Source organism: Myotis davidii, unplaced genomic scaffold, assembly GCF_000327345.1.
Source record: "Myotis davidii unplaced genomic scaffold, ASM32734v1 scaffold546, whole genome shotgun sequence".
NCBI classification, from domain to species: domain Eukaryota; kingdom Metazoa; phylum Chordata; class Mammalia; order Chiroptera; family Vespertilionidae; genus Myotis; species Myotis davidii.
Genome location: NW_006297836.1, coordinates 613,163 through 626,066, shown reverse-complemented (window position 1 = coordinate 626,066; position 12,904 = coordinate 613,163). Strand labels below are relative to the sequence as shown.

Below are 12,904 nucleotides of genomic sequence, written 5' to 3'. Positions count from 1 at the left end.
CCCAGTTTGGGGGAGTGCAGGATGCAGCCGATCAATGATTCTCTCTCATCATTGATATTTCTGTCTTTCTTTCCCTCGCCCTTCCTTTCTGAAATCAATAAAAATATATATTTTTAAAGAAAATATCATGATGAGTAAAAGAAAGTCACAAAAGACCACATACTGTATGACTGCATTTGTATAAGATGTTCAGAATAGGCAAATCCGTAGGCACAGAAAGCAGATTAATGGTTGCTAGGGGCTGGGGGTGGTAACAGGGATTAAGTGCGAATGGGTAAGAGAGAGATGTCACTGAGGTGATGGAAATGTCTAAAACTGGACTGTGGTCGTGGTTGCACCACTCAACAAATTTACTAAAAATCCTTAAAGGTGTACACTTAAAATGAGTCAATTTTATGTTGTGTAAATTATATCTCCAAACAAGATTTTTTTAAATACCCTGAAAAGCAGAGGAAAAAGATTCAGAAGCAGCCAAGTGTCCATCAGTAGATGAATGAATAAAACAGCTGTGGTACATTTACACAATAGAATACTACTCGGCCTTAAAAAGGTTGAAAATTTTCCCCTTTGCAACAGCCTGGATGGATCTGGAAAATATTATGCTAAGTGAAATAAGCCAGTCAGAGAAAGACAAGTATCATATGATTTCACTCATATGTGGAATTTAATGAACAAACTGAACTAAGAAACAAAATAGAGACTGACTCATAGATAGAGAGCAGGCAGACAGCTCTAGCAGGAGGGAGTGTTCGGGGGTTAGAGGGATTGAGCAAAAGAGAAAGAATTTATGGTGTGGTCACTGTCAGGGGAGGGGGTCTGGAAGTGGAAGAGGTATATGGGGGGATAAATGGTGATGGGAAAAACAAAATAAAATAAAATAAAGAAAAAATATTTCATCACTTTGACAGTTTATTAGGCATCATACAGAGCTCCTTGGGCTGTTGCATGTTGTTGGTGCTGCTGCTGCTGTGGTGATGGTGGGAGTGGTGCTTTTCCCATGAGGACTGAGGGCCTAGCAATGATTTAGATCTTCTAAAATAAATTGTTTAAAAATCACCAAAAAAGAATGATTCTGGCTTGAAATCTGGAGTAGCAGTGGCAGGCAAACAGAAGTGGGTGGGATTTAAAAATACCCAGGAGGCAGCAGTGACAAGATTTGGCACTGATTGGCTTCAGGGAATGGGGAACAGTGAGGATGCCTCCCACTCAGCATGCTTCAAGTTGAATTCCTGTTGTCCTCCCGAACTCACTGTCCCCTGTGCTGCCAATCGCAGCGAGTTGCTTTGTGCACAGATGGGTTTTGTCAACAGCCCCTTCTTCTGTAAATTCTTACATGAGGTCCATGGCAGGCGCATGTACAGCCTATATGAGCAGGGGAAATAGTTCGTGTTGTAGAAAGAGGGTCACGAAGGTGTCCAACTGGTGGATCTATGTTCACTTTGGCTCTGATCAGAGACTCTTCCTACCAAAAGGTGCATTAATCCAGCACCACCTCCCCCCTTCCTGGCAGGCAGAAAACACAGCTGCTAGAGGCACTGCAGTTGCTGAGTGATGTTTGGATATTTTACTGCTGTTCCCAGGGTTGCCAAGCAGAGATGCACAACTGCTTGTGGTTCCTAACACAGATGCCAAAGCAAGGAATGATCCATCCCAGTCCACACTTCCCAGATAAAGAATGAGGTGGGACATTCAGAAGATGTCCCCCAGACTCAACCACCCCAGCAAACATTCCCTGGGTAAGAAGAGAGAAGTGAAATTTGCAACCCAGAAGGGAAATCTCACAGTGGAAGCAGTAGAATCGGGGGTGGGGGACATTTGATGAAGTACATACACTTTTATAACCCCCTTTTAGTCAGTATTGTTAGATAAACATCCTTTTCAATGATAAAAACCCAAGTCACTTCTGGTCCTTTTCCTGGAAGAGCATTCTGTTGCTGTCAGGTTACAGGAACAGTAATAAGAGGCCATATTCTGGGCATAGAGCCCAGGACTCAAAGGGAGGCTCGAGAGAACATCTGGTGTACTTGATATATAGAAGCCAGAACTGCATGTGTGTGTTTGTGTGTGTTTGTTTCTCCTCTGCTGACTCATGGCGTTGAAACATCGGTGGAAACACCCTCATCTTGCTAGCTAGCCAGTTTAAACACACCCCTTTGGCTCCTCCTTGATTCAAATGATAGGTCAAGAGGAAGAAGGAAAACAAATTCAAGAGGTGCTCTCAAGCATCTAGAATTCTCGGCCTCCCACCTCTTGAGAAGAAAATTTGGCCCCAGCTCTGACTCACTCCATTAAAAACTGGACTGTTCTCTTAAAGCACCAACTGTATTTGAGCCTTTGGGTGAAACTGGAAGAAAGAAGTTCACAAGTGCTGCGGGCTGTGCAGGAGTCAGGGGCTGCCAACTAGCAGTGAAAACAGAAAGATGGCAGGCCTGAGGCCCAACATTCAAGCAGATCCTGAGATTGAGCTTTTCGTGAAGGTAAGTTTTCTAGCTATAACAACAGAATATTTTCTTTCTTGACCCTGGGCCTCAGCTTCATCTTAAAAGGGCATCATTTGAGCTAGAGATAGGAAAGAATTTTGTAATTGTATTTCTATTCTGAGTCCCAGAAGGATGCCTGGGTGTGTGGTTGTTCTTAGATAACAACAGGAAAACATCTCACCTGGAAAAGGCACGGAGACATAGTGGAAGGAACACTAGACTGCTTGGTAGAGCAACTAAATTGTATTCTTAGTAGTTTCCTATGTAACTTTGGCCAAACCCCTTCCTCCCTCTCCACTCTCTCCATCTAGCCATGCAGGAGGCTGACAAAATGATCCGTAAGAGTTTTCCAGCTCTCACACTCTGCGTTTTATGCGATAGGTTTTAGAAGGCCTGAATAGGGGGAGAAGAGGTGCAAGAATAGCCGGAGAGCCCCATTCCCACACATGGCCCAGACAGAGCTTTCTAAAATGCTCCCACAATGGACAAGCATCACAGCAGGTTCACATGGACACTATAGGAGAATAAAGCCAAGGGTCTGTGTGCCTGTTATGTGAGAAGGAGGCATTTCAGAATGCTATGTTACCTTTATGGTCTGCCTTGGTGGTGCTTTTTTTTTTTTTTTTTTGGCCTTAACTTTTCAGAAAAGCCCTTTGGAAAACCCCTAAAGCAGGAGAAAGGAACATGTGTTTCTAAATTAACTCATCAAGAGAAAAAGAGAAATAATTGTGCGTGGGTTATTCCAAGTAGAAATTACATAATTTCCTAAATCCTTGCTTATATTAACTATTTGTTCTCTATACTTTCATTGACTATTGGAGGTATTCGGGATGCTAATGGTAACGAACTCTTATATCATGCTTGATGCTTTTTAACAACTTACATATATTGTCTCATTTAGTGCTACCAAAAACTTAGGAGCTATAGCATTAGTAGTGATAGTAGATCAGTAATAATAGTGGTAACAGTATTCATCATTGTAGTAATAGTGTCACCATTTCTAGATAAGTAAGCTCAGGTAATAAAGTATAAGTAACTTACCTCTAAAACTATATAGCCCCTTGATGGCATACAAAGACATAAAATAACGTATGCTTACCAAATGTTAGCTTAAACTTCAGTTAGCCAAAGTAATATTTTTCCAATCATTTAAAAATTTTTAACAACTGGTTGTATATATACACCAAAGATATAATCAACCTTCCTTTTCAAAATTGTGGCAGAGAAACCCTTGAAGTCTTGCATTGCAAAGCAATCCAAACAAATGATCGCTGGACCATGGAGCATAAGAACTACTTGTCCTATCTCTGGATTCTAGCAAAACATGTGACTGCTCAGAAATGATATAAATAAGCCTTAATTTTCTAACTGGCCTTTCACGTCTACCAATTCCAAACCAGAGGTAATGTCTTTTCATAGGATAACAAAAGTGCTTCTTTTATCTAAACAGTTCATTCAATCTAATCACACCGTAACCAGTGGTTGCCTTTGATCTGTGTGTTTATCTTCATAGTTTGCCCATATTTGGGTGGTAATCTGGACAGGAGAAGTTAGGAAAGCATATTTTGGATGAACAAATGTTGAGTTAAATAATAACTCTCAGGTTAAAATAACTAAGCACTTATTTACTATATGGCAGGCACTGTGCTAAGTGGTTTATTAGTAACCATATTTTATGGATACAGAAATTAAAGCAAAGAGAAACTAACTTCATGCAAAGTCACATGGCCAGTGAATGATAGGATTCCAATTCCTTAGCATAGCTGTGTCTGTGGACAACAGTGTGGTGATTACAGATGAAGGAGGTTGAGGGGAGGTGGTAGAGGGCATAAAGGGGATAAAAGGTGATGGGTAAATTTACATTTAATTTTAAAAATAAAATAGATATGTCTAATCTTATTTGATTGTTTTCAATTTGGCAAGTTTTTCAAAAATTTTCCAGAATTTCATCAGATGGAATCCTTTAGGTATATGCTTCTCTAATGACACTGATACAGATGAAAGGTTTCCTGGAAGAATCTTGAGTATCATCTGGTCCAGGTTTTTGTTTTGCTTTGTTTTAAGATGTGATCCTCAGATATCTAGAAGTTTAATAGAAGATGGTGGAAGGGGACACAGAAATTGAGAGGGACGAAAAATATTGATGAGTAACTTTTAAAAGCACTGCTCTTCACCAGTGGTATCTCATTTATAGATAATGAGGTATCGTTCTAAAGATTAAATGAGTCTGTGATTTCCCCAGATACCTTTGGTTGTAACTTAAAAACCTTACCACAACTTCTTCCCCAGGCCCTGATGAGGTTCCTGTAAGATTTTAAGCACTTCCCTATCATAATTAAGAATTTATATCACATCACCTATGTGTTCCATATAGTCAATGAAACATTGCCTTTCAGCTCTGTATGATTTGGGCAAGATTTATATCCAGATACTAAAAATAAAAGATTTTCTAACACATTTTATTTTATCTAACTGCAGCATTTATCTTACTGGTTTGTTGTTCATTGTTAAATGAAGTTTTTGTGTTTTCTACCAAACAGTCTAAAATTAACTTTTAGTAGGTCTGTACATAACATGATAGCATCTAACATTTGGCCAAAATTCTATATGTAATGTTTGTCTAAAACATGTTGTCTATGTGGGAAAGAAGAAAGAGATGATACTCTACTCTGAATGTTCAGACCTTTTTCAAACTCTCTTAGAACTAACATAACAACCAATTAATTTTTTTAAATCCAACAAAACTATTAGATGAGAGAAAGCTGCATTAAAGAATATAAGTTCTGGAGTAGATAGTCCTGGATTTGCTACATGAAAAGAGTACATATGTCACCCAGCTGGTGTGGCTCAATAGTTCAGTGTTGACCTATGAATCAGAAGGTCAGGGTACATGCCCAGATTGCGGGCTTGATCCCCAGTGTGGGGAGTGCAGGAGGCAGCTGATAAATAATTCTCTCTCATCATTGATGTTTCTATCCTCCCTCGCTCTAAAATCAATAAAAACATATTTTTATAAAAAAGAATACATATGTCATCAACTCTTGTCTAAATGAGGCTACTTAAGCAAGTCAGCTTCTCTGAGTTTCAATTTCCTCATCTGTAAAACATGAGTAACAACAGAACCTACCACACAGGGTCATCTTCAATGTGAGGATTAAATAAAACAGATATGTAAAACAGAGCAGTTGTTAACATAGTTAACACTTAATAAATGTCAGGTATTGTGGCTATTATTATTTTTTATGTTTAGAAACTTAGATCACAAAGACAAAGAGAAATAAGTTGTTTCAGTAAATGACCATGTCCTGGCTTTGCCAGCTAATGACACTTAAGAGGTAGATAATTCATCAATCAGGCTAGGAAATTTACAACCTAAAATTTTATGTGATGGCACTTTAAATCAGCATAATATAAACAAGAAAAAAACTACAGTTTTCCTGTAAAACTTTGCTGCAGTCCCCCCACCCACTTCACTGTTTTTGCCTTTCCTTTTGCCAAAGGCGGTCCACCCTTCCTGCTGTATCTATTATCAGAGGCCATTTTTCTTCCTGCTTCCCACCCCTAATCATGTTTCCACTCACACTAGTTGTGACTGCATCCTCAGTCTGACTTCTGTTACAAAAGAAATCAGCTGGCAAGTTGGTGGCTATTTCCCATACCTCTTCGTGACATCACAAAGAGCAACAATAAACATGATTTTCTGTGTCGCACCCACTGCCAGGGAAAGGAAAATTTACCTAAAAACTAGAATTATGCTCATGGCTTCTCAGGCCTTAATAGTACTAGTAGAAATGACAGGTCAGAGCTGCTGTAAGATGAAGTCGCTTTTATTTCCTTCTACAGACTGAGGCAAAAGAGGAAATATAGATTCAAGAGATGAAGAGAGGCTGATGGGTTGGGCTTGGAAAGCTAGCGTTGGACATAGTAAGCATCAAATAAACATTGAATGAATGAATGACATAATAGCCATGGAAAATGTGAGAACTGCACTTATTTGGAGATATTTATAGGTAAAAACTGACAAGAATTAGTAGATATTCAGAGTGAAACAAAAGGATTATTACCAAGTTTCTAGTTTGGTCTCCTGGGTTGATAATGTCTTGTTTGCTCAGGCCGCCATAAGAAAATACCATAAACTGGGTGGCTACAATAGCAGATATTTATTTCTCACAGTTATAGAGGCTGTATGTCCCAGATCCAGATGCCAGCATGGTTGGTTTCTGGTGAGAACTCTTTTCCTGGCTTATAGGTGGCTGCCTTCTTGAATTGGAGGAAAGAGAGAGAGAGAGAGAGAGAGAGAGAGAGAGAGAGAGAGAGAGAGAGTTTTGGTCTCTTCTTATTCAGGCATAATACCAACATAAGAACCATCCTCAATAGATACAGAGGCAGAGCAGCATCGACTGTCAAACTACAGCGGGAAGGCTGTGGAGGGTTGGGGGAGGGGGCGGGGGTAAGAGCAACCGAAGGACTTGTATGCATGCATATAAGCATAACCAATGGACATAAGACACTGGGGGGTAGGGGAGGCCAGGGGATTGTCAAGGGGTGGGGGGAAGGAGACATATGTAATACTCTTTGTAATACTTTAAGCAATAAAACAAAATAAAAAAAATAAAAATAGAACCATCCTCATGCCCTCATGTAAACCTAATTACTTCCCAAAGACCTCACCTCCAAATATGATCACATTGAATATTAGAGTTTCAACATATGAATGGGGGGGGGGCGGACACAATTCAGTCCATACCAAATGATAGTGACTTTCACTGGATTAGGAGCCTTAAAGAAAAAGTAGGTCAGTGTATGGAGTAAAGAACAGGGAAAGAATTTAGTTTGGGACATTGTTTATTTTATTTTTTGAATATAATTTTATTGATTTCAGAGAAGAAGAGAGAGATAAAAACATCATTGATGAGAGAGAATCATTGGTCAGCTGCCTCCTACACATCCCCCACTGGGGATTGAGCTTGCAACCTGGGCATGTGACCTGACCAGGAATTGAACCATGACCTCCTAGTTCATAGGTCAACACTCACCACTGAGCTATGGCAAGTTTGCTGGCCAGGCAAGATTGAGGTGTCTAAAACCTGGATCTCCCATGAGGACACTACATCAACTATAATCCTCTCAAGAAAGTGGCTGCCTTTTCTTCCTCATTCCTCTTGCCACTGTGCCAGGAGATGGGATGGGTGTCCTTTAGGTATCCTTGCTCCTCATTCCTGTTTTCAGACCATTCTACCACCTCCATCCATAGAAATACCTAGGTTGAGTCTCAAAAAATCAGACTACACCACTCATTACCCCTCCTTGTTATAGTAGTCATCCAAACCCCTGGTCATTATCCCTTATTTCTTGAAGATTTTAACTCCTGGATCATTGTCACTCTCTTCAACACTATTCCTAATTCTTGGTGACTTTAATATCTACACAGATAGCCCTTACAATACTAGGGTCTCTCAGATCCTTGACTTCCTCCCCCTCCAGTGATCTCATTCTTTACCATCTCTCAGGCACCTCCTTCCATGTCCATACCCTTACCTTTGTCATTGCAATGTCTGCAAACTCGTCATAATTATTTATTTGAGGTTTTTTCCCCTCTTTTTGAACATCTCTATTATAATACATTTTATTGAGGTATAATTTGCATAAAATAGAAACTGTCATTTGACCCAGAAATCCTACTTCTGGGAATATATCCTAGGAATCCTGAAACACCAACCAGATAGAATATATCCACCCCTATGTTCATAGCAGCACAACTTACCAATAACTAAGATCTGGAAACAGCCCAAGTGCCCATCAGTAGATGATTGGGTAAAAAAGCTGTGGTACATCTACAAAATGGAATACTATGCAGATGGAAAAAGGATCTCTTATCTTTTGCAACAGCATGGAGGGGCCTAGAAATTATTATGCTAAGTGAAATAACCCAGTCAGAGAAAGACAAATATCACATGATCTCACTTACATGTGGAATCTAATGAACAAAATAAACTGACAAAAGAAAATAAGACCATCAACGTGGAAGCTTAGAACAGACTGATAGATCTCAGAAGGAAGGTGGGAGGGAGGGTTGGATGAGATAAATAAAAAAAACTTATATGTATATATGCACAGCCCATGGGAACAGACAATAGACAGGTGAAGGCCTGAGGGGGAAGGCCTGTGGAGGGGAGTTAAGGGGGAAAAATGGGGGACATCTGTAATACTCTCAACAGTAAAATACATTTTTTCAAGAGAAAAAAATGCACCCATTTTAAGTGCATCCAATGACTTTTGACAAATGTATACACACATGTAGCCACCACCCCAATCAAAATATAGACTACTAGAGGCCCGGTGCACAAAATTGGTGCATAGGTAAGGTCCCTGGGCCTGGCCAGTGATCGAGGCCCATCTGTGGGGCAACTGGTGGGGTAATAGGGGGCCCCCGCTGGCACCTGCTTTGGCTGGCCTGGGGTCTATGGGCTGGTGGCAGCTTCTGCGTTGAGCATCTGCCTCCTGGTGGTCAGTGTGCATCATAGTAACTGGTCTTCCACCGTTCGGTTGATTTGCATATTAGGCTTTTATTATATAAGATTTCCATCACCTCATAACGTCCCCTTATGTCTCTTGGCAGTCAATCAATGCAGTCAATCTTCCTCACTCTATCCCACTACTCCCCTGCTAGGCAATCACTAATCTGCTTTTTGTCAGGATAGATTTATCTGCATTTTCTTAAAATTTCTATAGATTGAATCATGCAGTATGTACTCCTTTTGTTGTCTGGCTTCTTTCGCTCAGCATAATTATTTTGAGATTTGCCCATATTGTGTACAACAATAGCTCATTTGTTTCATGGTTAAAGTATTCCCTTGTATGGGTGTACTACTAGTATATTTGTTTATCCATTAAGGACATTTGAGTTGTTTCCAGTTTTTGGCTATTGTGAATAAATTTGCTATGAACATGCGTGTACACATCTTTCTAGGGCAGTGGTTCTCAACCTTCCTAATGCTGCAACCCTTTAATACAGTTCCCCATGCTGTGGTGACCCCCAACCATAAAATTATTTTCGTTGCTACTTCATAACTGTAATTTGCTACTGTTATGAATCGTCATGTAAATATCTGACATACAGGATGTATTTTCATTATTACACATTGAACATAATTAAAGCATAGTGATTAATCACAAAAACAGTATGTAATTATATATGTGTTTTCCGATGGTCTTAGGCGACCCCTGTGAAAGGGTCGTTCGACCCCCAAAGGGGTTGCGACCCACAGGTTGAGAACCGCTGTTCTAGGGCTATATGCTTTCATTTCTAACCTAGGATTGGAATTGCTGGTAAACTCTTTCTAAAGCAGTTGGGCTATTTTACACTCCCAATAACATTGTGTCAGTTCCAGTTGCTCCACATTCCAGCCAATACTTGGTATGGCCAGTCTTTTTAATTTCAGCTATTCTAATGTGTGTGTAATGACAATGTATTGTGGGTTTCGTTTGCATTTTCCTGATGACTAATGATGCTGAACATCTTTTCATGCCCTTATTTACTATCTGTATAGCGTCTATAAAGTGTTTAAAAAATAAAATGCCACTTCCTCAGAAAACGCCTCCCTGACAAACCCCATATAAACTATATTTCTCTCTTAAACATTCTCATAACATGCATGTCCTTCCTTCAAAGACTTTTCAAAGGCTTTATCTCAGTTTAAAACAGTGTGAATTTGGGGGACTATTTTTTATTTTAATATCTGTTTTTGCATATATAATGTCTATTCTATGTTAAAAACAAAATTATTTCTTCAGTAAATATTTATTGGGAGAACGAATGAATGAATGAAAAGTAGAGTCCACAGATAAACTCAAGTGTATATAAAATTTCAAAGCTGAAAATGTGTTGTTTTTAATCAGTGGGAGAAGGATGGGGTTTATTATTATTATTATATATTTCAGGTGTACAGCATAACGGTTAGACAATTATACAACTTACAAAGTGGGTTTTTTAATAAATATATTTTTATTGATTTCAGAGAGAAAGGGAGAGATAGAAACATCAACGATGAGATAGAACACACACTGGCTGCCTCCTGGACGCCCCACACTAGGGATTAAGCATGTGCCCTGACCGAGAATTTAACCATGACCTCCTGGTTCATAAGTTGACACTCAACCACTGAGCCACACCACTGGGCAATGAAATGGTTTTAACAACTGGTATTAAGACAACTATTAATTATTTGTAAAAATAATAAAGCTGGAGTCCCTCTACACTTCTTATAACAAAAGAAGTTCCAAATGGATTAAACAAATGCAAATATTAAACCGCAAAGGTACTAGAAAAAAAACACAAGAGAACATCTTTATTTAAAAAATAACAAAGTAAATTTTGTAATCTTGATATATATATATATATACTGTTTAAGCATATCAGAAAAACCAGACTGCATAGAGGAAAAGAATGATGGATTTTATGTAAAATTTAAATTTTACATGAGACATGCATTTGTAAAATTACCTGTAATGTGTACTAAAACAGTTACTATCTTTAGTATACAAATAATTTTTCCAAATCGATAAGCAAAAAGTCATCACCTTAATAGAAAAATGTAAAAGTTTCATGAACACTTCATAAAATAAGGAAATCAAATAGCCAATGAACACATGGAATACCTTTCAGGAAAGAAATTTGGCGAGATCTATCAAAATTGGAAATATACATACTTTTTACTCAGCACTCCCATTTTAAAGATTAACTCTAAAGACATAATCTCAGGGGTACAACAAGTTATACGACAAAAAATATTTGTTGCTGAAGTAGAGTAGCAAAAATTTTGGAATATTTAAAATGTCTGTTGTAGGAAATGGTTATACAAATCTTGGTACTATATATACTTTATGATGATGATGATGATGATGATGTCATCACACTTGTAATTTTACATACAATGAGATTATTTGATTCATTGTTTCTCTCTGCCCACTAATGGTAGAATCCATAAGATTAAGTATTTTTAACTTTGTCTCTAGCAACTAGCTCATTTCCCAGTAGGCGCTCAATACATACTTGTTGAGCAAATGAATGAATGAGGCCTTTCTTTATCTTAATAGGCTGGAAGTGATGGGGAGAGTATTGGAAACTGTCCTTTTTGCCAACGCCTTTTCATGATCCTCTGGCTTAAAGGAGTTAAATTCAACGTGACCACTGTTGACATGACCAGGTAAGAGAAATCAGGACAGGTTTCATTCAAAGGATTGAAATCGGCAGGTAGCCATACAGTGTTAGTGTGTGTATGCTGTGTGCCTGATCTACAGGCCTAACTTTGCTTATTTTTAATAATCACAGAAAGCCCGAAGAGCTGAAGGACTTAGCTCCAGGTGCCAATCCTCCCTTCCTGCTGTATAACAAGGAGTTGAAAACAGACTTCATTAAGATTGAGGAGTTTCTAGAGCAGACACTGGCTCCTCCAAGGTACAGCATTTTACAGGGTATTATTGTTCTTGAGACCGTTTGTTTTATTGGCCTATTTATTGCAGATGGAGAATTCTTAGTTCTAGACAGCTCACTCTTCTTTAATGTCAGACCTGTCTTTTGTTATATTTCTATAAGACTTTGCAAAAGTCCCACTTGATCACTCCACATATGATTAGAAAACTTTACTGCAGAATTATTTATTTAATGTATGTAAAACCATTAATACTTAATGGATGCAGGTAGTATATTAGGAAAGGGCAAAGAACAGACTTGGAAACCTGGGAAAGGCAGGTAAATTTGGGCCACATTTAATTTCAGCCTCCTTATCTAGTCCATAATGAAGTTTGGGAGCATTTATACTGATAAAAATCAGACCTTTTTGTTGGAGAGCCCTCGGAAGATCTTCAATGAATGATCTTCCTTCATTATTCAGTCTGATCTCTCAGCTCTACAGGTTGAAAAAGATTATGCCTCAATTTCCCCCTTCAACTTTACATACACAAACACTATAGATAGAACATTTAAAATTATTTTTAAATACATAGCATACTTAAAATAAGAAAGCAAATTCTCTTTGGTCTAGAAATAGAGAAATAACCCAAGGTTGGGGAAGAGTAAGAGCATGGAGTAATAACACTGTGTAACCCATGAGAACTGGTCATGACTAGGCTTTCACATCACTGATGGCATGAGGTAGAACATGCCCAACACAAGGGCTGGAGGTCAGGAAACAGGTCTCACAGTTAGCCAGAGGCCAGAACTGCACTGTCTACACTTGAATGGAAGTTATATATATCTGCCTACACAGGATAGTGCCTGGAAACAGGAAGTCTGCTGTATTTATTTTTTTATTGCTGTATAACCAATTACTGCAAACTCAGTGTTTTAAAACAACACTCATTTATTATCACACAGTTTCCACTGGTAAGGAGTCTGGCTGTGAATTTAAAACTGCTCTAAAAAA

The 12,904-nt window shown here is 38.7% G+C and overlaps 1 protein-coding gene across 1 annotated transcript in view; it reads left to right on the top strand.

Moving 5' to 3' along the window:
• Positions 1–2,162: 2,162 nt before the first annotated feature.
• The window catches only part of CLIC2 (chloride intracellular channel 2), a 20,737-nt gene continuing 9,995 nt past the window's right edge, over positions 2,163–12,904 (top strand). Inside the window, exons 1-3 of the mRNA XM_006773702.2 lie at positions 2,163–2,477; positions 11,577–11,686; positions 11,812–11,937. Of these exons, the coding sequence (XP_006773765.1) occupies positions 2,421–2,477; positions 11,577–11,686; positions 11,812–11,937 (293 nt within the window). The 5' untranslated portion in view covers positions 2,163–2,420. The remainder of the gene's footprint in view (positions 2,478–11,576; positions 11,687–11,811; positions 11,938–12,904) is intronic.